Raw genomic sequence first — 26,052 nt, forward strand, 5'->3', positions numbered from 1 at the left:
TTCCCAGTTGCCAACTTTCCTCTCCAGTTCCAGGCTGACTTTCAACATCTCTTTGTTTCGTGCAGCACGACTTTCTGAGTAATAGGAGATGATTTACTGCATGTCACATCTAAGCTTTGATGAGCTCTAAGGTGAATCTTCAATAAATTAAATGTTTTCCAAGAGCACAAAGCTGCATGCACAACTAAACAACCAAAACCACCCTGGGTTTGCTGCCTGCCAAGCTCTTGACTTCCAGAATGTCAGTCCCTCAGCAAAATGATTTGCACTACACAGTAATGAGCTTTGTTGTTGTTTAGATATCCAGAAATTTTTATTATAGCTAAAATGTTTATTTTTAATAGTTATAAATATGCAATATTTATTATATATGGTTCTATATAGAATTTATCATGGTTATTTAATAAAATAATAATAAATATTTTTATTAAATATAGGTTTATCCATATATAAATAAATAAAATAATATTAAATATTATTTTATTAAATATATAATTAAATCTTTTATATCTATTAATACATAATTAAATAAAAATAATATTAAATATTATTTTTTCAGGGTTGTCTCTCCCTCCTGGAGACACCCAGGAGTGACATTTTGCTCCTTACAGCCAGTGTGGCTTCAGCATCTACCCACTGGTTTTTCATATCTCCCTTTTCCTATGAAAATCCCCATATTCCAGTCACTTCTTGGTCTTCCTGGCATAAACTGAACAAATTAAGTAATTTGATTAAGATTTGCAGGATCAGGCCTCAAATATCCTCTCTGTTCTTTCCCAACACACCCGTGCTGGGCACTGTGTGTGGGATATTCATGGAATCACAGAGCAGTTTGTGTTGAAAGGGACCTCCAGCATCCTGAATTTCCAATCCCCAGCTCTGGGTGGGTTAACAGGGTGGCAAATTAAAATCAAGGGATCGATGTGCTGTGTCCACGTGGAAGGATCAGCCTCTTCCCCTCTGTGCTTGCACATACAGATGAGGTGTGTTACAATAAATCAATGGCCTCGATTCCTACAGAGGCACTGGAGGGATGGCAGCACTGCAGGGATGGGTAAAGCTGGGCTTTTATCACTCTTTCATCAGTAAACATTGCAAGTGATCGATCAGCCAGGGAAATGCTCAGGACAGCTTTTGATTATTGGCTTGTCAGGTTCCTCAGCCTCCCTGAACTGCACTGGGGCTGCCAGGGATGCTCCAGCTGGGAGCATCTCATCCCTTGGCACAGACCAAGGGTTTCCATCCCTCACCATCCCCTGTGCCAAGGGTGGACGGTTCATCTCCTCCTGTCAGTGCTCAGGAGCAAATAATCACAGAAAAATCATATGCAGGTGCTTTTATTGGAGAGCTCTGGGTGTCAGGGGTGCAGACCCAAAAGTGACCCTCCATGGGTTCAGGATGAACATGTTTTATATTCTATCCTTATATAACTTACATATTAATTTCCATAATTAATTATGAGTGTGTTCAGGAACACATAATCACAGAATGATTGCATGCAGGTGCTTTTATTGAAGAGTTCTGGGTGTCAGGGGTGCAGACCCAAATCCAACTCCGTCATGGTTTCAATCCACGCATGTTTCATATTCTATGAACATGTTTTATATTCTATCCTTATATAACTTACATATTAATTTCCATAATTAATTATGAGTGTGTTCAGGAACACATAATCACAGAATGATTGCATGCAGGTGCTTTTATTGAAGAGTTCTGGGTGTCAGGGGTGCAGACCCAAATCCGACTCCGTCATGGTTTCAATCCACGCATGTTTTATATTCTATCATTATATGACTGACATATTAATTATTAAATTTACATTGTTCTATTGTATGCATTGATTTCATCCAAGCATGGATTTCTTGTGATCCCCCTCAAACCCCTAACATGGTTTCTCATGATTCTTTAAATAATAATTATATCTAATCACATAACAGTTATATCATTTATCATATACTGAGACATGATCTAGCAAATACAAGGCCTAACATTTCCCAGGGCCTACCTTTACCATTTTCCCAAGAATTACTAAGCCTAACTTTCTTTATAACTCCCCAAATTTTCCATGATTTTAAAATCATTTACCATCACTCCCATCCATTCTTGGGCACGCTGCAATTATTGAAATCAAACAACTCACCAATATCTCAGCAAACAGGCCTGATTTGGAATTAATCACAGCTTTAATTTGACAGCAAACGATCCCACTCTGCTGTGCCACGTCTCCTCTCCCCTCCCACCCATGGAGCCGCTGCAGGGAGTCTGAGGGAAATGAGACGTGCAGCCTGCCCTGCCTGAGAAAAGCCTCTTTAAGTGATCAGCCATAGACTGGGTTGGAATATTAGGCAGTAAAACAGGTTTTCTAGAAAATGAGATTGCCCCTGGCACTGGTAAATCCATTCAGGGATTCGCGGGAGCCGGGTGGATACGGTGACATTTGGGAGGCAAGAGGTATTTTTCTTTCTTAATAATTCTGATATGGAGGGATTATAAATTAAGTAGTTTTCAAAGGCAGGAGCTGATCCTGCTTTGCTGTCGCTTCCTACCTGTTTTGGTCTCACTGATTTCATAGATTTTAATACAGGGAAAGCAAGCTGGGGTGTCATTTCTGAAGTAACACAAAAATCCAAACATCTTTCCTGCTTTCTGGTAAGGTCTATGTACATGGAGAATTACTGGCTTTGCTCCATCAAAACCCTGATGTTTTATGGGAGGAAAAAGAACAAGTGAGTGTTTTACCCAGGCCAGGGTGTGACAAGGGTGATGCTTTTGGCCTCAGACATCTTTTGGGAAGGATCCTTATCCTGGCAGCACATTTAAAACCCCAGGGATGGGTCTCTATCCAGGCTGGCTGGTTTACCCAACACTTATTTCTCTCAATGAAGTGAGATGGGAGATCTGTGCAATGTGTCTTTTTAGTAAATTAAGCGTTACAAATGCTGCTGCCACCCTTCCCCCCTCACATATGTTCTCTCTTTCCCCAGTATTACAAAAACAAATAGTCTGCAGAGCAAAACTGAATCTTATTGCCTCATCCTCTGCTTCCCAGCCCAGGAGAAATCTTGTTTTAGAGATACCAACTCTTGGTGCTGGTGGAACAGAATGGGTCCATAACAACAAGATTCTGCATGTTTGCTCCTCATCCTTGCTGGATTTGCTTTTACATGTTGTTGTGCTCCAAGAGGAAGAAACAAATAAATGCAGAGCTTTTCCCCAGGGCTTCAACAACAGTTGGGAGGATTTAGATTATTGTTGGCTGGGATTAAGTGTCTGGTGTGGGCTTGAAGAGATGAAGCCCAGGAGTGGCAGAGCACATGGCTCTGCCCCTTGAGTGTAGAAGGGAGTGAGTCTGGGGAAAGCAGGATATTTCTGTTTCTTATATCCAATATTTTATGAAGATGAAGAAAGATGAAAGGTTCTTCAGATTGGAGGAGTCTCCAGTGAGGCCTTAGAGCCTCTTTCAGTGCCTAAAGGGGCTCCAAGAGAGCTGGACAGACAGGATAACAGGGAGTGGCTTCCCAGTGCCAGAGGGCAGGGTTAGAATGGAGATGAGGAAGAAATTCTTGGCTGGGAGGGTGGGCAGGCCCTGGCACAGAGTGGCTGCTCCATCCCTGGAAATGTCCAAGGCCAGGCTGGACAGGGCTTGGAGCCACCTGGGACAGTGGAAGGTGTCCCTGCCATGGCAGGGGTGAAGGAGATGAGTTTAAGCTCCCTTCCAGCCCAAAGCATTCGGTGATTCTGTGATATCCAGGGGTGCCAAGCCAGGCCCTGGGCAGGGAGGAGAGGAGAGGAGAGGAGAGGAGAGGAGAGGAGAGGAGAGGAGAGGAGAGGAGAGGAGAGGAGAGGAGAGGAGAGGAGAGGAGAGGAGAGGAGAGGAGAGGAGAGGAGAGGAGAGGAGAGGAGAGGAGAGGAGAGGAGAGGAGAGGAGAGGAGAGGAGAGGAGAGGAGAGGAGAGGAGAGGAGAGGAGAGGAGAGGAGAGGAGAGGAGAGGAGAGGAGAGGAGAGGAGAGGAGAGGAGAGGAGCAGGGCACAGGAGCTCTCTGGGCTCAAGGTGGATGCAGAGAAGGTGGGAAAGGCAGCTCAAAGCTCCAGCCTTGCACAAGGAGAAATGCAATTCCTTCAGGCATTGCCCCAGCTTGCTCTGCATTCCCCACTGGCAAACCCAGAGCAGCTTCAGCAGAGAGCAGACTTAATGCTCCCAGGGGGGATTGATGCTCCAACAAAGCTGACAGAGCACATAACCTGACTTTTGGGAGGTGCTGAAGTGTCTGTGGCTTCCAGAGCAGTCCATGGGTGTTTGCATCCCTGGGTCTGACACATCCCTGCCCCCTGTGCTTCCAGAGGGATTCAAAGGCTGCTGTTAAACAAAGTGCTCAGCACCATCCTTGGGATGTGTGCCAGCTTCAGCCTGGTGCAGCCTGCAGAGGGAAGATAAAGAACCTGGGCAATGGAGATCCATCAGGGAAGCACTGACAGTTGCTTAACTGAAATATTTTCAAGCCCTGATGGCAGGATAATTTTGTATCTCTGACTTTATTTTTAGAGTTTGATTGATAGTCGCAAAGAGGGAAGAGGAGAGCTGGAATTTTCTTCCAAAGGAGTCTGCAAGCCCAGGTTTCCTGTAGTGCCACGTTACAGTCACTTTCAACACGATTCTTGTTCCTGATTAAAATAATTCACCATGTTTCTGCAGCCAGCAGGAGGTTGGAGCAGTTTGTGCAATGCAAAATGTAATAAATGTTTCAGAAAGCAGGGAAAAATATTTAGCAAATCTGGAGTCGAGTCCCATCTCTCTTAATTTGGCTAAACAAGGCAGTAGATAAGGCTTTTCCTTTTGCAGAGCAAGAATTTCAATTACTTGCAGGAAGTTTTCAAATTAAGAAGAAGGAGGTTAACAATGAAAATAATTTCCTTAGGTTTGGAGCTCTGCAACGTGATTTAGAAGTGATTAAAATGATAAGCAACTCTGTAGTCCTTGCCAGTGCCTGTGCACTGCAGTTATTTATGGCAGGGGAGCAGGACTCTGTCCTCTCCCAGCAGCTGCCTGCTGCTGTTTTGGTGCCTCATGAAGGAGTGTGGAAACCCAGGGCACTGGGAATATTTCTGTGTCTGCTCTGGGAGCACTGACCCCCAGGGCAGCACTGACTCTGACCATCATTCATGGAGAAAGTTTCCCAGACTTCAAGATAGACCAGAATCCACAAAAGTGTAACATAGATTCTAGACAGCAGTGCAGGTGTATCACTGGGTTAGAAATTGAGGTTTTGGGATTTTTAGTGTGTTGTGGATGGCAGCAGGATGGAGGGCACAGGGTGTTGTCCTGGGTTTCTTCTTCATGCTTCTTCCTTCTCCATGGGTTTGGGTGGCATTTTGTAATTGGGCAGAAAAGTCCCCATTGCAGCTCTGTGGGATCAGTTATTGGGTTAAAAGGGAAAATAATCCAGGTGTCAGCTCTTAATTGGACAGTTTAGTCTGAAAAGCCCTTGTACCAAGAGGTTGTTGGCCATTTTGTGCCTTCTAATGAAAAGCTGCAGAACTCACAGTAGTGGTTGTCCCATCTCCTTGCAGATTCCTTATGTCCAGTGGCAGAAGTGGGTGGTGCAGATCAAGCCAAACAGGGATCTTAGCTCCAGCTGTTATCTAAAAGCAGGTTTATTTACTTTTTCTGGGGTACCACCAAACATAAGAACCCACCTCTGGCTGTGGAGTCACCCAGGCACTGGAGGGAGGCAGCCAACACCAGGCTCGTGCCCTCCCAGGCTCTGGGGAGATGCCATCTCCAACTCTTCTGGAGCCTCCTGGACTCACCTGGGCATATCCAACACTTTGGTCTTTCCAGAGATGTCAGAGGTGACTGGGTACCAACCTTGCTTTAGTGCAAGTTCAGCCCAGGTGGAGCTGCTGATAGCAAAGAGACTCTGGGAGAGCTTGATCCAAGCCTGGATCCAGCCAGGGAGCTCATATTCTATTTTATCTGGTAAAGAGGATAAAACAAGTATTGTTCCAAAGAGCTAAACACGAACCATCCTATTTAAGAAAAAAAATCACCAAAAAAATCAGTTTTGATTTCCATTGAAATGGAAATAAATGCTGCAGGATGGGGTACTTGGTGACAGTGTTTTATTAGAACCCAGAGGCCAGGTTAGTTACATTTGACTCCTCTGGATGCTCCCAGCAGCTTTTCCAAGGATGAGGTTTTCCAAAGGGGTCTGGGGGTCCAAGAGCTGCCCCTGACCCACTGCAGTGACATCTCCAGCAGCAGGAAGATTTTTAGGCATCAGGTTTGTGCATAAAGCCCAGGAATAGAAAGCTCACAGCCAAATTAAATAAAGTTACAGGTGTTTTCAGTGTTGTTTTATTTATTTTCTGTTCTGCTTTTTCTCACTCTCTCATTAGGCAGCAGCTATTCTGTGGCCACTTTTATTCTCTTCCCATCAGTTGGTTGCATTGATAATCAATCTTTTGAAGCACAGGGGCTTTTCCAGGTTTGAATTCTTTGGATTTTATTAAATAAATGTGCATTTGTGTAGAATGGAAACTTTGCTCCTTATCAGGATCATCTCTCTTGGTGAAATGACTTGGAACAGCTGTTCCATGAAGCAAAATCTGATAGAAACACAGGGACTGGATATAAACACAAACATTAGTCACTATGGAAACTGAAGTTACTGCAAGATGCCTCCAAAAAGCTGTGTTTCTATATGTTTCTCATCCTAACCAAATATTCCCAGGGGATTTTGCCAGCCACTTCATTGAAAACCGTCTGGGAATGTTCTGCTTGCTTGCATATGGATCACTTGGGAGCAGCACCACAGCTTTGGGTACCACAGAGCTCTGCAGTCAAAATTGATGGCTTATTGATTTATCCCAATTCCTGCAGGCTGCCAAAGGACAAAGCAGCATTTAAAAACATCAAAGAGCAAAGCTGAATCTGGGGACTTGTGGAAATGAGGGCTCGAGCTTCAGGCTGTGGGTTTAACCCATTTCCAGCCCCACATCCCATCCCAGCAGGTATCTCTGGTATGGAAGGGCTGTAATCTGGATAATCAGGGGGCTTTGCTCCTCCATCTGCCAGTCCTGGGACTTTTCAATGCATTTAAAAAATATATTGATGAAGGAAGAAGCTCCATCCCCTGCCAGAAGGGCTGTAATTAAAACCCAGTTTCTCTGTTGACAGAGGAGCTGCATCTTTAGACAACCCTTGGAGACTGTAAAAATAAATGTGATTGCTGGATGAGACTGGCACCTTGCAGAGATGAGGCAGCACAGGCAGAAAACAAAGTTTGCAATGTAGAAATCACCACAGGGCAAAACCAGCTCTGCTTGAAGGGAACAACTTGTGCAGCCATGGGTGCTGTGACAGCCCTGGGCTCTGAACACAGCCCTAAACCCCCCCAAAGGAGACATTTCCCCTCTTTCTTGGGCCTTCTCCTCCTTTTTGCAGGAGTTTTAAGGAAATCCTTGGTTTCCTTGGCAACTGCTGGCTCCTGGCACGTGTGGCTGCACGTGGGCACCTTCAAAGCCAGGTGTGGGCTCAGCCCCCAGACAGAACCAGCACCTGGGGCCCTGCCTGCTCCCTCCCCTCCAACCCTGAGCTTTGGGCACCCAACTGGCTCCTCTCTCCCTTCTGTTGGCAGCAGGGTGAAGGTTTGGGAGCAGAGAAGCAATTTCTCATTATTAACACACTTTATCCACCCAGGCCATTGCCATCCTTCCTAATTGTCTGTCCTGGGCAAGGTGGGGAAATTTCTGCACTGAAAGGATGGTCAGGCATGAGAAAGGCTGCCCTGGGAAGTGGTGAATTCACCACACCTTAAAGTGTCCAAAAACGGGTGGATGTCACACTTGGGGACTGGGTTTAGAGGTGCTCAAGACACTGCTGGGTCAGTGGTGGAACTGGATGATCTCAGAGGGCTTTCCCAGCCTGAATGATTCCATGATGATTGTTGGTTGCTAAATTCCTCCAGCGGAGCTGGGAACACACCAGAATGGTTCCATAAGGATTATTTGTCGCTGAATTCCTCCAGTGGAGCTGGGAATACACCCCAGCAGAGCAATGGCTCAGGCACTGTGTGTGAAGGTCCTGTCTCCCCCTTGTCCAGCAGTAGCTGCCAAAATGCAATTCCCATTGGAAATTTAGATGGTGGGGCTTTTTCTCCCCCTGTAATTCTTCATAATTATCTTATCACTCATTAGCTTTACCCCAAATCCCTTTTACACTGAGCCCCTCCTCCGCTGATCACCCACACGATTTAGTGAGCAGAAAACCCGAGAAGGAAAACAATCCCAAGCTGGCTGAATAGCCAGTTCCTGCTGAACCCAGAGAGATTTGGGTGTCTGATTCACTCAGACTCCTCCTCCTCTCTGCAAATCCCAGCCTGGCAGTTCCTCCAAGCCCATCCCATGCCAGGCTGAGCTGACTTGGCAAGCACTGGGCTCAGCAGAATAAATTATCCTGATTTTCATCTCCTTCCCCTTCTCCTTGCAGGGGTTCACCATTCCTGAGGACAGGAGGGCGCTGGGCTGGTGGGCTGGGGGTCGTGTCACGATCCTCACACATTTTAGATAATTATAAATATCCCACAAAGCAGCAGCACAAACCAGGAGTGGCCCAACCCTGGTTTGGAGGAGGTTTGGGCCATGCAGCCTTTGAGGAGCCATCCACAGAGTCAGAGTGGCTTTGCTTGGAGGGGAGCTCAGAGATCAGAGAAGGGAGCTCACAGCTGGTTCCAGCCCAGGGCCAGCCTGGGGAGATGCCTCCTGCACAACCCAACGTGTTCTCTGTGCCTTTGGGGTGCAGGAAATGCAGGGACAGCGTGTCCAGCTCCCCTGCAGCAGCAGCAGCAGCGTGGGATGGGCTGGCAGTTCTGCTTCTTTTGCTTTGCCTGCTATCTCCATTTACTGGCCCTTGGTACGCCCAAAGAACTTCCTCTACAAAACAAAAAACAAAACAAACAAAAAAAAAAAAAAGAAAAAACAGAAAAAAAAAAAAAAAAAACACCAAACCCCCCCAAAAAAAACCAAAAAAAACCAACAACAAACAAAAAAAAAACAAAAAAACCAAAACAACCAAAAACCCCAAAAAACAGACAAACAAAAAAACCCCAAAAACAAAACAACCAATAAACAAAATAACAAACAAACAAACAAAAAACAAAAAAACCAAAACCACCAAAAAAACCCAAAAACCAGACAAACAAAAAGAAAAAAAACCCAAAAACAAAACAACCAATAAACAAAATAACAAACAAACAAACAAAAAACCAAAAAAAACCAAAACCACCAAAAAAAACCAAAAACCAGACAAACAAAAAGAAAAAAAACCCCAAAAACAAAACAACCAATAAACAAAAAACAAACAAACAAACAAAAACCCAAAGGAAAAAAAACCACAAAAACCCACAAGAAAACAAACAAAAAGGCCCCAAACAAACAAACAAAAAAAACCCAAAAAACCAAAACCACCAAAAAACCCCAAAAACCAGACAAACAAAAAAAAACCCCCAAAACAAAACAACCAATAAACAAAAAACAAACAAACAAACAAAAACCGAAAGAAAAAAACAAAAACCCACAAAAACCCCAAAAAACCAAACAAAAAGGCCCCAAACAAACAAAAAACCCCCCAAAACCCCAAAAACCAAACAAACAATAAAAACCCTCAAAACCACCAATAAACAAAATAACAAACAAACAAAAAAAACCCAAAGAAAAAAACAAAAACCCACAAAACCCCCAAAAAACCAAACAAAAAGGCCCCAAACAAACAAACAAAAAAACCCAAAGAAAAATAATAATAATAGTAATAATAATAATATTGATTAATAACAAATAAATTTGATGGGGTGGTCACTTCCATCCCACCTTTCTACCAGCCAAGGCTCCATCCTCAAATGCCCCCAAATCCCAGGCAGAAAAGTGCATGTAACATTTTGCCTCTTTTGCATAAATTTCATCTGGAAAAGGCAGAATTGGGAGGATTTTGGAATGGGAGCCTTATTTCAGCTTGGTTTGCTAGAAACCATTGTGTTGCTCTGAGTAATTACACAAGAAATTTTGAGAGGTGGTCACTAAATAAATTTTAAAAATAAATTTTATTAAATAAACAATATGAATTTATTAAATAAAAATAAAACTAATAATAATAAATACTAAATTAATAATAATAGTAATAATAATAATATTGATTAATAACTAATAAATTTGATGGGGTCGTCACTTCCATCCCACCTTTCTACCAGCCAAGGCTCCATCCTCAAATGCCCCCAAATCCCAGGCAGAAAAGTGCATGTAACATTTTGCCTCTTTTGCATAGATTTCATCTGGAAAAGGCAGAATTGGGAGGATTTTGGAATGGGAGCCTTATTTCAGCTTGGCTTGCTAAAAACCATCCTGTTGCTCCGAGTAATTACACAATAAATTTGTGAGAGGGATATAAAGCCATAAAAGCAGTGGTAATGGTTTGCAATTTAATAGCTGAATTGTAAATGAATTTTCCTATAGCAGCTTTAATGCAGCGGGCTGCTACAATTAAGAGAACATTCTTTGGGGTGCCTTTCATTTTTTGTTGTTGTTGTGAAGTTCAGTGCCATTAATTCCCTGGTTTAAAGAAACCAAATCGTTAAGCACTTCAAACTCTAAAAGCCAACTTTGACTTCTTCTGCAAGCAACAGAATTTTGTCTTGGAAAAGGTGTTTTTACACCATTTGGCTCTGGGTTTTACCCCATTTTACCCCATTTGGTTTTGGTTTTTTACCCCATTTTACCCCATTTGGCTCCTGCATTTTCTTATAGTAGTGAGTGTGGGGTTGCTCCATGTATTGAGTTTATGCCCTTCATCCTCTTTTCATCATCACCTATCTTGCTCCTGTGACATTTGACATCTCCTGCCATTAGAGTGGAAAGATTTGGCCATGCAGGGAGACCCTGCTCACAGCATTTAGCATCTCTTCTTAAATTATTATTTGATAAAGGATTATCAAACAATAAATTAAAGGATTTAAATGGGTTATGTGTGTATTGCAGTGTTGTGTGTGCATCCCTTCTCCAGCTTTGGGGCTCTCTGGGCACAGGGGGTCTCTATTTAAATCTTTATTTATATCTCTATTTATATCTATCTTTATTTACATCTACATTTATATCTCTGTTTTATCTCTGCCCCCACTGTGAGGATGCTCTGTGCAGCAATGGAGCCCAGTTATCCCCCCATGCAAGAGCTCATCCCCATCCACAGCTCCCATTTCCTCCTCTTTCTCTTTCCAACCCTCTGGATTTCAAATATCATTCCCAAACAGCTCAAGATTTTGGAAATAATCTCCCTGGAGCAGCACTGCCCATTCCCACAGTGCCAGTGGCAGCTTTTGGTTTGCCTCATCCTCTTCTCCTTCTCACATTCCCCTAATTACATCTTTCCACTTCCCTGTGTTTCCTGTGTTTGAGGGAAGTGCCATGAAATTCAGCATCTGATCTTGGAAGCATCTTTGGGGCAACTGAAATTGTTGCTAATTATTGATGGTGTGCAATTATTGCTGGTGTGTAATTACCTTGCCAATGCCACCTGCTGTCCCCACAGAGGAGCAGGGACTGGTGCACCAGGGTGTGATACCAGTGCAAACTGGCATCCTTCATCTGAATATGGGGTGATAATTAAAAGGCACAGTTGTGTGTGAGAAGCTGATGGAGACCTGAACCTGCTCTGAGGGGTGACTCCAAACCCCCTCCTCCCATCACTGAATCCACATTAAGGGTAATGTGTGAAAACAGTGCATGTCCTCATGCAATTTTCTCTCCTGTGCATCATTATTGTCATAATTGAGCCTCAATTTCAGAATTTCAGGGTCTTTTTCATTCCCCAGCCCTTGGCTATTTGTGCAAGGTGGAAACTCCTGCCCCACTCCCAGCAGGGGTTTACCTTGAATTATTCCTCCATAACCATAAAAAATCTGCTCACTCATTGTGTTCCAGGCAGAGAAAAATGATTTAGTGAGGATTGCTCTGGAAGTGCTGTGGGGCACAGATTTGTGGGGTGCTAAGAGAACAAGCAAAACAAGTTGTCCCTATTGCAGCAACTGCTGCCCACCTCTCCCAAAAAACCCCAGAAGTGCCTTTGGATGAGCTGGGAGCTGCAGTGCCCTGCCCAGCTGCCCTGGAGGGTGGGAAGGTGTTAACTGGGGAGCAGGGATGGGATTCCTGCTCAGGAATGGAATCTGCTGGGGGAGGCAGGGCCGTGGGTGCAGCTCCTGGAGCATTCAGAGATGCAGAGGGGGAGCAGGGCAAGGCAAGGAGGGAATGAAGGATCCATTGTGAGGCCCAAAGGCACCGCTGGAATCCAAACTCTGAGCAGAGTGAGGGATGGAGTCTGGGCCAGAGGGCTGCAGGCAGTGAAAAAGCTTAAAATGGTGTTCCTTAAAATGATGAACTTTAATTTCTGAACTTTAATTTCTGACTCTCCTGTGTGAGCACACCCATGGGAGGTGCTGCCATTCACTGGGTCCACTCAACATGCTAAGAGGAATTAAGAGAAACTTCTTGTTTCTGTGCCAGAGGGCTGCAGGCAGTGAAAAAGCTTAAAATGATGTTCCTTAAAATGATGAACTTTAATTTCTGAACTCTAATTTCTGAACTTTAATTTCTGACTCCATTCCAAGCACCCTGTGTGAGTGCACCCATGAGAGGTGATGCCGTGATGCCGTTCAATGGGTCCACACAACATGCTAAGAAAAATTAAGAGAAACTTCTTGTTTCTGTGCCAGAGGACTGCAGGCAGTGAAAAAGCTCAAAATGATGATCCTGATGAACTTTAATTTCTGAACTTTAATTTCTGACTCCATTCCAAGCACCCTGTGTGAGCACACCCATGAGAGGTGCTGCCATTCACTGGGTCCATTCAACATGCTAAGAGGAATTAAGAGAAACTTCTTGTTTCTGTGCCAGAGGACTTCAGACAGTGAAAAAGCTCAAAATGATGTTCCTTAAAATGATGAACTTTAATTTCTAAACTTTAATTTTTGACTCCATTCCATTTCTGACTCTCCTGTGTGAGCGCACCCATGGGAGGTGCTGCCATTCAGGGATCCTCTCAACATGCTAATAAGAATTAAGAGAATTTTTTTTTATTTTTCACCCAATGTTTGTTGATGACCTTGAAATTTGCCACCTGCCACATCATCCAGCCTGGAGAAACCTGTCCCAGATGAGTGTTTGCTGGGGATGGAGGTGATTCCTGTAGCCTGGGACAGTGTTTGAACATCACCCAGCAGAGGAGCATCACAGCCTTTTTATCTAACAAGTGCTTCAACAATATAAATATTTAAGTACAATAAACAATTATGATCAAGTTTCTTGGGTGACTGCACACAGCAAGTGAATTTTAAATTCATTTCCCATGGGTATTGAGTCTTCACATTCACTTTCTGTGGATGTTCATGCTAATAAAACTTCATTGCACAGAAGGAGAACACAAGAGGGATGCAAATATGACAAGGGCAAATTTGCTTAAGAGTTCAAATGAATATTCACCAACTTTTTATTATTTTTAAGTATTCATTCCTATTTGCTATAAAAAGATTATTTTAGCTTTATTCTCCAAGCTCAGTGAAGCATGTTTGAGGTATAATATGTATTTTCTTGTACTAATGGAAAGATTTGTTACCAGCAAGTACAGAGTGCATGTAAAATGTGCTTTATCTTCAGGAAATGTCACTGCTGAACCCACATGAGTTACCACTGTCCTGATTTACATCTCTATTTCAACACATCTTGCACCCTAAGGCTGGGATCTCCCTGGTTTTTCCCTCCTTTAAAGCTGCAGAAATCAGATCCAGATCCTGACACCATTATTTTCCTCTGATTTTTCCTGCTAAACTTTCATCTTGTGCTGCCCTCAGTTAGGAGGATGCTGGAGATGTTTTTCCTCCACACAAACTCAGATCCCCTTTGGAAGGACTTGGGGGTCACCGTGGCTCAGTTTTGCCTGAGGCAGAGGGAGCAGAGTTTTGACATCTTCATTTGATTTCTGTCCTGGAATTGAAAGAGATGCAAATTAGCAATAATGAATATTTTCATTAAAAGTGTCTAGACAGTACATCTGAGAACAGGATAATGATACTTCTGCTTTACAGAAAAAAATTCTGAAGTAGACCCAGGATGATTTTTTTTTTTTTTTGGTCAGAAAAGATAATATTTATTTTTTAAAAAATGTAATTTAATGTAAGTGAAATTAGGGTAATTGCTAATTATGTAAGTGCAAATGAGGCAGATCTTTATCTTGAGTCAAGCTGCTCTGGTGCAGATTATGAACCGTTACTTTCATGAGGTGGCAAAAAAATATCAGCAAAACAATCCTAAGTAATTTCTCATGTTTCTCAAGAGCTTTTGGATAGTGAGGGGTGTGAGCATGAGGGATGGAGCATCACCCCTCTCATTGCAGGGGTTTTGTCACAGAATGGTTTGGGCTGAAAGGGACCTTAAAGCTCATCCCATCCCACCCCTGCCATGGCAGGGACACTTTTCACTGTCCCAGGATGCTCCAACCTGGCCTTGGGCACTTCCAGGGATCCAGGGGCAGCCCCAGCTGCTCTGGGCACTCCATGCCAGGGTTTCACCACCCTCACAGCCAGAATTTCTCCCTAATACCTTCCATATAGATTGGTATCTTTTCCCCTTTTCCATTTATCTTTGCTGTGTCAGAGCATCTCCTCCCTCCAGCCCTGCATCCCCCACACCTCAGCTCCCATCTCCATCAGGTTTGAGGCTTTTCCAGGCTCATTGTCCCACCCTGGGCCTCCAGCAGTGTGACAAACTGCACTTAACACCCAGCAAAACTTCATCCCAGGGTGTTCAATGGGAACAGGTTTTGTTTTCCACGTGTACTGGAAGGAAGTTAATAATACAAAACCCACCCTGGAGTCAAGTGCTGCAGAATGAAGTCAGGAACCTCATAGGATAAACACATTATCCTCATACAGGCTGCAGTAAGTGGGTATTGGAAAAATTAAATGCACTTGAATGGCTTTGCAGATATATCTGTGTGCCCATAAAACCTCCTGACAGTGAGCAAACACAAGAGCTGGCACTTGTCCTGCTTGCTTTAATTGCCTTTGGTGGGTTTTATATCCATCACCTTCTTAAAATCCTTGTGTCAACAACCCTGGCAGCTTCTTGTCCTGAAGATTTTGGGGTGATGGAGATCTGGTACCCACAGAACCTCCTGCATCCACTGGAGCCTCCCAGCATCCTTAGATTTTTCTAAGGAATCCATCCAGCTGTGCTTTTAGAAAAATATTATTAATTTAGCCTTTGGGGGAGGGTGAGGGGGGAATTTCATATCTGCCCTGGCTTTGTCTGAGACCTCTCAGAGTGATCCCTCTCTCCATCCTTCCCTGGGAGGGTGGGCAGGCCCTGGCACAGCTGTGGCTGCTCCTGAATCCTTGGAAGTCCAGGTTGGATGGGATTTAGAGCACCCTGGGACAGGGGAAGGTGTCCCTGCCATGGCAAATAAACTTTAAGATCTCTTTAAGGTCCCTCCAGTCCAAACCACTCTGATTCTATGATAAGAAAATCAGCTTTCCCTTGGCTGCCTCTTGCTCCACCAAGCCATCATTTGAGGGCATCTCCCTGTTCCCTGGAGAAAACTTCCCCACTTTCATGAAAAGCTATTAATATAAATAATATTAATGAGCCTCACCTGCATTAGCAGAAGATAATGCTCCAAGCCTTCTCTCTGAGAGCCTGAGCTGCTCCTGGCACTGCAGCTGGTGACCAGTGCAGCCCCTCTGGGGGCACAGATTGCTCCCAGCAGCAGCTGGAGGCACCTGGCTCTGCCTGTGGCAGCTCACAGCTCATCACTTCTACCATTTTTCTATCCACCATTATTCCCCAAAGTGGAGGAAGAGATCAGGGAGCTGTGGCAGCCTGGATTCCCCCCAGCCACATTTGGGGAGTGATGCTGCAGGCTGGGAGGTGCTGGGAGGGAGCCTGGTTCTGCAGGGCCCTTCCCTGGGGCAAAAAAAGCAGAAAATGCAGCAGTAATGGGAACTATCTGAGATTATTTGAACTGTCAGATATCAGAAGCAAAGTAAAATGCCCAAATGAGTTGACAGCAGCTCAATTTGATCCCTGCCACGAACTGACTTAGAGCCCAAATTTTTCAGAGGCTGATAATCACCTCAGAATTGATTTTATACTGAGATACTTTATCACATGTATTTAGTGTGGTTTGATGGGGTTTTTTTAGAAGTAATCTATGTCAAAGTTAAACAGACTTTATTAGAAGACACATGTTCCCTGCCCTTCCCTGGCTGGGTGTTCCTTTAGGGCAATCATGGTGGGATGAAGGAATTGCTGGGTGATCCTTTAGGGCAATCATGGTGGGATGAAGGAATTCCTTTGGAGTAAATTATGGTGAGATGAAGGAACTGCTGGGTGTTCCTTTAGGGTCAGTCATGGTGAGATGAAGGAACTGCTGGGTGATCCTTTAGGATCAGTCATGGTGAGATGAAGGAACTGCTGGGTGATCCTTTAGGGTCAGTCATGGTGAGATGAAGGAACTGCTGGGTGTTCCTTTAGGGTCAGTCATGGAGACATGAAGGAACTGCTGGGTGTTCCTTTAGGGTCAGTCATGGTGGGATGAAGGAACTGCTGGGTGTTCCTTTAGGGTCAGTCATGGAGACATGAAGGAACTGCTGGGTGTTCTTTTAGGGTCAGTCATGGTGAGATGAAGGAACTGCTCCTGATTTAAGTGGAAAGCCTTGCTCTGTTTTATGATTGCAGGTGACCTGACCCACTGGACCTTGGTCCACCCTGCTCCAGCCCAGCTGCTCCTCAGTTTCCCCATCTCTGAATGACACCTGCAGTATCCTCCTGCCCAGCCCAAGAAAAGGAACTCTTGTGAATTATCTGATGTGGGAAGATTTCTCTCACTCCTGAAAAAGTTCTGTTTTTCTCAGGGTAGCCAACCTGTGGTACAAACCCTTAAAGAAATGGACATCAGGACACTCCAAGCCCCAAATTCACAGAATCAAGGGATCCATACTGACACTTTAAAACATGACTGCAATTAAAGTAACATGTAGATGTAGAAACATAATGCCAATTTTTCAGCTGCCTTCTCAATGCTGAAGTTTTACCTGGGTGTATTTTTACGTCTTTCACAGGTTAGTGGGGAATGTAATTACAGGTTTGTATGCAATACAGGATTAGTCCACCCTGCATTTTGGATAAAACCAGGGAAAATGGAGGAGGGGGCAGGGAGAGGGCAAGGCTATTTTTATTGTTCCACCCTCCCAGCACATTCTTGTGAAAATATTGTGAAAGAGACTGGTCCCCAAACCAGGTATGACCCAGGCTTGGTGCCACTGACAGAGCAAGGGAGGGTGATGGCACTTGGAGCAGAACCTGTGTTCTTTCACCTGAGGGAAAAGGGAAGGACTAAATTAAGTTTCACTTTTGTCTGGATTGGGCTGTTTTGTCCCTGAAACTCCTGTGGGAATTTTGTGGATGCTCAAGTGCTCCCTGCTTGCTGGGTGCCAATGGGGGACAGGGTGCTGTGCACATTAAAACCCCTCTCTGTTACAATCTGGAGTTCTCCATTCCTGAATTAAGTTTAGGATTATTTTAGAGAGCTGAGCCACCCTTGAGGTCTTGTCTTTCAGTTACTTGACAAATATTGCAATAAAAAAATCACATTTTCTCTGATGCTATTGTATTTGTGGGATGCCCCAACAATGGAAGGAATGATGGATCTGACTCCATGTTCTCAGAAGGCTAATTTATTATTTTATGATACTATATTATATTAAAGATTACTAAACTATGCTATACTAAAGAATACAGAAAGGATACTTACAGAAGGCTAAAAAGATAATAATGAAAACTTGTGAATCTTTCCAGAGTCTTGACACAGCTTGGCCCCAATTGGCCAATGAGTGAAAACAATTTGCAGAAACCCAGTGAAACAATCACCTGTGGGTAAACAATCTCCAAACACATTCCACATGTGAGCACAACACAGGAGAAGCAAATGAAATAATGTTTGGTTTCCTTTTTCACTGAGGCTTCTCAAATTCCCAGGAGAAAAATCCTGGGGGAAGGGATTTGTCAGAAAATGTGAATGTGACATGATGCTCCAGCTGACCCTTCCCTGCCCTGTGGCCCCTGTTCCCAGTTTTGTTTCCTGGGAAGGGAGCAAAGGGAGCTGTCCTTCTCTCTTCTGTCCATGGTGTTTATTGCCACAGCTGAAACAGATGAGTACAAATATTTATTTCTGCCTCCTGCCCAAATTAGGACAGCGATTTTACCTGTAATCCACCAGGCTAAAGCAGTTGGAGCATCATGAAAATGCAAAGGCTCTGAGTTTCCCCGTGCCTCTGCTAATGTCAAATCTTCATGGGAATTGAGTTCCCAGGACAAAGGAGCTGTCAGATGAGTGCTGATGCTCCATTAATGGCAGGGTAGGGTGACCCACCCCTGCGTGTCAGCATTGTTGCTGAGGGAAACACGGCGACAAACCCATAATCACCTTTCCTGCATCTCTCCCACCAACACCTCGTTTAAGTATATATTTGTCTGCTGATTGATCACAGGGTTTTTTTCACGGCACACATTATCCTGCTGAGTGCTTCACATTCTCACTATTCATTGGAGTTTCCACACGATGCTCATCACAGAACAGGAGGTAAATTGGAGCTGCAAAGATAATTCTCCAGAGAGTTCCCATTCTCATCTTCTTGGGGGATCAGCAGGACCTGATCTCCCAAGCCACCCTGGCAGTTCTGAAAAAGCCCAACCACATCTTTGCTCCCTAATTTGTGATGGGGAAGAGAAGAAGAAATGACATTTCATTCAAACTTCACCTGAATGACAGGACAAAGGGGAATGGGTTTCCACTGGCAGAGGGGCAGTGTTACACTGGATATGAGGAAGAAATTCTTAATTTTGAAGGTGGTGAGGCCCTGGCACAGAGAAGCTGTGGGTCCCTGGAAGTGTCCAAGGCCAGGTTGGACAGGGCTTGGAGCAACCTGGGATAGTGGAAAGTGTCCCTGTCCATGGCAGAGGTGGGATGAGATGGTTCTTAGGGTCTCTTCCAGCCCAAAGGACTCTAAAGCTGCTCCTGGGTGGGGATTTCTGCAGTGGAGACCACCATACATCAAAGGCATTTTGCAGGAAATCAAAGTGATCACAGCACATCATCACCACTGTCTCCATCTACCATGAAAGGGAGCACTTCACACATAGTTTGCAGTGGAGAACGTGTTAAAACAGCAGGGTGAACCAGAGCTAATTTTTTGTCAAGGTTTATAGATTGACTGGTGAGGTGAGAGCGGGGTCATCTTGGAGATGGCTGCAGCACATCAGCCTTGCTTGAACGTGTGAGTTTTAATGGCTTAATCCACCCTTCAGTCACAGGGACCAAGCCCAGGCTGGTGGGAGATGCACAACAGCTCATCAGCAAGGAGAAAACACCCCAAACTGGCACTGAACCCAAAAAGTTTCATGTTTAGCAGAGACCCTGAACCTCCGGGGTAATCTGTCTTGGATAAGAAAGCAGAACCCAAAAAAAGTTCAAAGTTTTGTGTCCATTGCAGAGACAGCACATCACTGAGGCTGATACCTGCTCATGCAGAGCTGGCTGCTGACAATAAACATTTAAACACAGGCTGAGCACACCCAGATCCATGGACTGCTGTAATTCATTAAACAAATGTTGGGTTTAATAGCCCCGTGTCCAAAGCTGGTGCCATGGATGTGCTCAGCTGTGAAATATGCTGTGGAAGTCATTGCTTTGCAAAGGGCTCTAGAAATCTGCTTTCTATTAACATAAAATGGGTTTACTGCAGAAAAATCTCTGGGATCACATTTTTCTCTCAATTATCCCTTCTCAGTGGGATTCCTTGAGGTTTGTGCCGGGTAACTGAGATGTGTCTAAGCTGGGGGGTTTGGAGCTGGGGTTTGTTTTGATCCATTAAGCTTGTATCTCGCCACAGTGATGTAATTCTCCCAGTCTGAGACACTTTATAAACATTAATGGGTTTGTTTTCATGGTCCCCAGGGATGTGCAGCACAGGAAGGTCGCCAAGACCATTTTACCCTCACAGAGAGAGAGATGGGGAAATGTGGCAAGAGATAAACTGAATATTCACTCAAAATTTAAACCTGTCCATCCTTAGCTGTGTTTAATTCAGTTTTAATAACTTATAAGTTAGTAACTATAACTTAGTTATACGTTTTAATAACTTATTAGTTTTAATAACTAATAAGTTATTACAGCAGTACCTACCACATCAGCAAGGTTTGCATAAAGATGCTGCTGAGAAAGGAAAGAGTTGGTGCTCTGTATTTTATGAGTGAGAGGGGTGTAAAATGCATTTATAAATACTCCTTTGCAGAGGGGAAAAAATAAATTAATAGATATTAACAACTGGTGTAGCCTTGATGGGAATTATTTAGTGGAGATGTGCTGGAAGAGACCGGAATGTGCTTTTCCTGGGGATTGCTGCTGAAGTTTCTGCTCTCTTGGACTGGATTTTCTTGGTGATAAACAGCCACAGAGATGCCTCTGGTGATATTTGGAAGGGGCCAATTGGAAGCTGGCCCTACAGCATGCCAGGGCACAACAAACCCGAGGCACAGAGCAAAAATCCCACTTTGGAGATCATTTTCCCATCACAGAGGGTCCATTTTTGAGGATGTACTGAAGGAAGCTGGTGTTACTCACAGCTCCTTCAGCTGGGAATTGTTCCTGCAAACAGTGATACATGGAGCAGATGAGAAATTAATGTAAATATACAGACAGAAGGCAATTTTTTTTGGAGGAAGTGAGGCAGAGGCAGATAAAAAGTGATCAGCAGAATTTACATAAGCCTTCCCCATCACAGAGGTCATCATTCTGCAGGATGACACATGGAAATTCATTTTTATTAAATTCTGGATGATTATTTAATTGGAAAAAGAAGGATTTAATTGAATCAAGTCAAAGGGCCCTATTAGATTACGTTCAACCTTAACACAGAAGGCTTTTCCCATTTAGTTAAACTGGTTCCTTTGCATATTGTACATATTAAACTATAAAAAGTGGTAATCTGAATAGCAAATTAAAGGGTTTGGAAGGCCTGAATGGTACTCATGTGCTTCTCAACCCTTTTTCATCTTCTAAATCTTCTCAAATTCCCTTTACTGCGCTCCTTAGGCTGTAACAAGAGCAAAGATGAGGGGTGGAACTCTCAAACCTTCCTCTATCCCTGTTTATTCCATTTACACACTCAAGGAATGGCCTGCCTGGATGTGATGGCACTGCCAGAGCACACTGCCCAACACTGAGGGTGTTCTCCAGCTTTTCAAGGCTCCCCTTGCAGCACCTGAGCAGATGCTGAGTGTAGCAAGGTTGAATGAAGATTTGTGACTCACTGGCATCGACTCAGGTTTCCCTTGTGTCCTTAGGAAATATTCCCAATCTCTTCATGCCTCATCTGCATGGCCAGGGACTGCCATCCCTCTGGGACAGAGACTCCTTGCAGAGCTGTCAACTTCCTGGTAAAAGCTGGAATAAAAAAAATAAAATCAAAAACACATCATCAAAGCAACTTTGGGAAATAATGTTTCTAATTTTGTGTCTTTAATTAGCTTTTAATTTCAGTTTTTTTCTTAATTTAAAACTAAAAGGAGTAAGGGATGGAGGCACAATTAATTTCCTCAAGTTTCATTTCATCCTAATTTTGAGGTTTCCAGCAAAGGCTTGGCCTTCTGACCGGGAGCTGGCACAACCCAGCTGGGTTGGGAATTTCCCATCCTTGTGCCTTTCCTCTGGCTGATATTGCTGGGACACTCTGTGCTCCTGCCAGGAGGAAGCTCAGAGAAATCAAATTCTGCTCTGAGAGACCAAAATCAATTTTAATGGATCCAGCTGTTCCCCAGGAAGGATAAGAGGAGGCATGGGAAAGGGGAGAAAAACTTCCAAGATCTCTTCAGGGGATTTCAGGAAGGCTTGAAAGTAGTAAGGAAAGTTTTTAGAGTGAGGTTTTTAACTTCCCCAGCCAAACTTTAGGACACATTTTTTAAATAACCACATGCTAATGTAGAAATTCTCTTTGTCAGTAAATTTTAAAAATTCCAGCTCTGACAGTGCAGCAACTCAAGCAGTCTATTATTAAAGTTAGATTGAGTAAGAAACATCATTTGGAATTTGCCTTAGCAGCTAAATGGGTTCTTGGAAGGTTCAAATCAGCTTTAACCTGATTTTTTTATGATAAAAAAAAACATGCTGGTACTTTAAAGCCAAGTTCCTTTTTGCTGAAGCTTTACTTTTATTCAAGTGCAACGAGGAAGTTTTGCATATCCAGGACTGGGATTGCACACTCAGGTTATCTGGTTACATACATAATTCTCCCATTTGCAAACACACTTTGCAGCACATGCTCATGCAAATTAAGTATGAAACTGGGCATTTATCTTGATTAGAATTCAGTGGCTTTATAGACTTGCAGAACTTTATCTCACTCAGGGATGGCTGTAGAGATGATGGAGAAAGAATTTCAAAAATTGCATTTATTCTCCTTGTGGGTTGTTTGCTGGCCCTCTGGGGATTCATTAAGGCAAACAGACCTTTCCACTGACATTCTGAGTGCCCTGCTCCAGCACCCAGCTTGGGCTGCAGACACTGCTGGAAACTCTCTGCCAGAAATAATTGTCCCTTGCAAAAGCCACCATTTCATGGCATAAATGCTAAATTTTCTCTGGTTTACAACATCCAGATGGATTGATCCAGATGGATGTAAGGACTGGATGCCACTTGGCAAGGACTCATTCCTTTTGACTCTTGGAGAGCTGGTTGTACCCAGCATCCAGATCAGACCTGAGGGTCTGGGGGATCCAGGCTGCTCTTGTTGATGTTTTTCAGCAGACTGAAAAAGCAGATTTTCCCCATTTCTGTCCCCAGAAGCTGCCTGGGGACTCTGCACAGCAGAGAGCTCCTGCAGAGCCCCATCCCTCAGTCCCTGGGTGTGTGGGGTGGTGGGATGCTCCTGCTTTTCCTCAGGTCCAGCCTCTCCTGGAGCCATCCCTGCAGCTCTCAGGAGCAGGAGCCTTTTTTATCCTTTTTACTGCATTTTGGATCAGGGCTCTGCAGTGCCAGTGCTGCACAAGGACACCCTGAAGCTCAAAGAACTGCCCCAAATTCTCAGCTCGTTCAGCCAAAAGCCTGCATTTAGGCAAATATCAGAGGGTTCAGCAAATTATGCTGGGCTTTACTCACAGATCATGATTTTCTCTGGCTTCCCCCTAACAAGAGTCCAGGCTCAGCATCCTGGCTCCTTCCTGCGCTTCCCACACCACTCCTGTTCCTGTGAGCCTCCCACCCCACTGCCATGGGGGCTCCTGCCCAGCTCCTAAATCCATTTGTGAACTTTTCCAGGTTTGGGTGGCTCAGGTGACAACTCCCAGCACGGCTGCCTGCAGATTTTGGGATGCAGGGATGGAGTGGGGAGGTACAGCCACATGGACCATGGTCTCCAAAGCATCCCTGTCTATGGGGCTTGGTGTGGTGGAAGGTGTTGGAATGAGACAATCTTTAAGGTCTTTTCGAACATAAATCACTGTGATTCTACAATTTCACTTCAGTGAGGATGAAGCCATCTGCAGGGCTGCCAGGGGCAGGGTGGCAGCTCTGCAGGCTTGCTGCAGCCCTGGCAAACACACAAGAGGATCCCTCTGAGGGATGGATAAGGCACAGGGAAACATCCGCGCTCCCTCTAGCAGTCGCCAGCGAATGGATGATACCAATAATTCTCGATTTTTCACCCTGGGTTCGTGCCACGTGAACCGCCACTGTCAGAGCTCCTGCACTAGCACTGCTGCAGTGCTGACAGCGCTCAGGTCCCTCTTTCCCCCCGCCCCAAAATCCTTCCAGGGCGATTTTTGAACCCGTTTCCCTCCAACTGCTGCAATAGCTGCCGGGCACGGGGGGTGAACCCGAGCTCAGGCAGCAGAGCGGTTCTGCCCCGGTGCCATTGTGAGCTCCCGGCGGGCACTGCCGCATCCCCCAGCACCCCTGAACCCCCCGGGGCTGCGGGGGGGTCTCGCTCCCGGTCCCGCAGGCTCCCCCCGCTCCTCACGGGAGGGACCCGCCCGCCGCAGCCGCGCTCCCGCCCGATGCCCTCGGCCGAGCTGCCACCGCCCCGGCCCTGCCCGGGCTGCCGGGGGGGCAACAGGTAGAGGGTACCCGAACCCCCCGCTCAGCCTGTTTCCCTTGTGCCCCCTCCGCACAGCCCCCCCGCTTTCCCCTGCACATCCCCTCACAGAGCCCCTCTTCCCTTTGCGCTCCCCTTCCTTTGTCCCCCTTCGCAAAGCCGTCTCCCTTTGCACCCCCTCGCACAGATCCCTCTCCCCTTCCCCTCTGGGATCCCCCTCCCCCGGCACGGAGCCCCCTCCCCTTTGTCCCCCCGGCCGAGCCCCCCTCGCACCCTCCCAGCCCCCTCCCCTGGCGCCGCCCCCTCGCGCCGCCCACTCCCCTCTCGCTGCTCCCCTCCGGCCGCCCCTGCCCCCCTGCCCAGCCCAGCCCAGCCCAGCCCAGCCCAGCACAGCCCCCTGCCCGCCCCCCCGCCGCTCCCTCTCTCACCTCTCTCTCTCTCTCTCTCTCTCCCCTCCTCTTCTTCCTCCCTCCCCCCAGGCCAAAATCCTGCACATGATGGACGACAACAAGCAGCTGGCGCTGCGCATCGACGGGGCGCTGCAGGCGGCGGGCCAGGAGGTGACGGCGCTGCGCGCCGAGCTGGCGGCCACCGGCCGGCGCCTGGCCGAGCTGGGCAGCAGCGACCCGGCCATGGAGCACGGCCCGCACGGCGCTCAAGGTGGGTCCCGCCGCGGGCAGGGGGCGAGGGGGCTGCGGGCAGCCACGGGGGGACCCTCCCGGCCGCCGCCTCCGCTCGCTGTTATTGTCCATTGTTTATTTTTGGGGGTGCCCGGCGCGTCCCGTTGCGGGTTCGGAGCAGGGTCCGTCCCTGCCGCGCTGGGCTCCGGCAGCCCCGGCATGAGGAGGGACCCCCGCCCCAAATGCTCACAGCCCCCCGCATCCTCCGCCAGCATCGCCGCCCCCTCTGTTCCCATCCCCTCGCCGCACCCCGCCCCGAGGTTCCCCCCGGCCGGCTCTCCCCGGTAATCCCGCGCCCTCAGCCGGTTTCGTAATTCGGTAGGAAAGCAGCCATGTTACCGCCGCGATCCGCGATCCACGATCCGCGCTCCGGCCCCGGGGCTTGGACTGGCCCGGGGTTCGGACCGGCTGCGGGGCTCGGACCGGCTTCGAGCTTGAACCGGGCTGCGGGGCTCGAACCGGCCCGGGGCTCGGTCCGCCCATGGAGCCCACCCCGAGCCCCGGCACCCCCAGCACGGCTGGGGGCAGGCTCGGACACCCCCTGTGCCAGGCACACCCCGCCGTGCCCCCCGCATCCCTGCAAAGTTGTCTCCGGAAAGCGGGGTGCAGGGGGAGCGGGAAGAGACTTTGTGTGGTGCTTAAGGAATTGAGCCCGAATCGCTCCTGTAGTACTCGTGGTGTTCTCGCCAGGCTGAAATTCAGTTTCCTGTTAATCAGAGTATGTTGCCATCGCTGATACGTTTTTATTTGAATGCTTTTGTGTTTTAAGGTTTAAATTTCCCCAATAATTACAGGCTTGCATGACAGTTTACCCCGAGCAGCCTTGATGTCAGAACAAAAATAGTGCGAGCCCTCCCCTTTCCCGATAACTGAATTTACACCTGTGTGATAAAAACGTCAGTAGCTGTTATTTACTCGTTACTTATTTACTGTATCCCTTGGTAGGGTGGTTCGGCGCTATTTTAAATAACAGTTGCGTTTTGGTGAAGCTCTTCAAGGCTAGCTTAGCGTTTGGCGGGGCATAGCTGCTGCCGGCAGGATGTAATCATGGAATTACAGAATCATAGAACACTTTGGGTTGTAAAGGATCATAAAGATCATCTTGTTTCAACCCCCCTGCCATGGCTGGAACTGATTGGATTGCGTTGCCGGTGTGTTGTTGGTGGTGGCAAACTGATTTAGAGGGATTAATT

At 46.1% G+C, this 26,052-nt stretch overlaps 1 protein-coding gene across 1 annotated transcript in view; it reads left to right on the plus strand.

Annotated features, from left to right (window-relative positions):
• The window catches only part of KAZN (kazrin, periplakin interacting protein), a 227,097-nt gene that overhangs the window by 108,172 nt on the left and 92,873 nt on the right, over nt 1–26,052 (plus strand). The window contains exon 3 of the mRNA XM_058818765.1: nt 24,659–24,839. Coding sequence (XP_058674748.1) covers nt 24,659–24,839 — 181 coding nt within the window. The remainder of the gene's footprint in view (nt 1–24,658; nt 24,840–26,052) is intronic.

Source organism: Ammospiza caudacuta, chromosome 22, assembly GCF_027887145.1.
Source record: "Ammospiza caudacuta isolate bAmmCau1 chromosome 22, bAmmCau1.pri, whole genome shotgun sequence".
NCBI classification, from domain to species: domain Eukaryota; kingdom Metazoa; phylum Chordata; class Aves; order Passeriformes; family Passerellidae; genus Ammospiza; species Ammospiza caudacuta.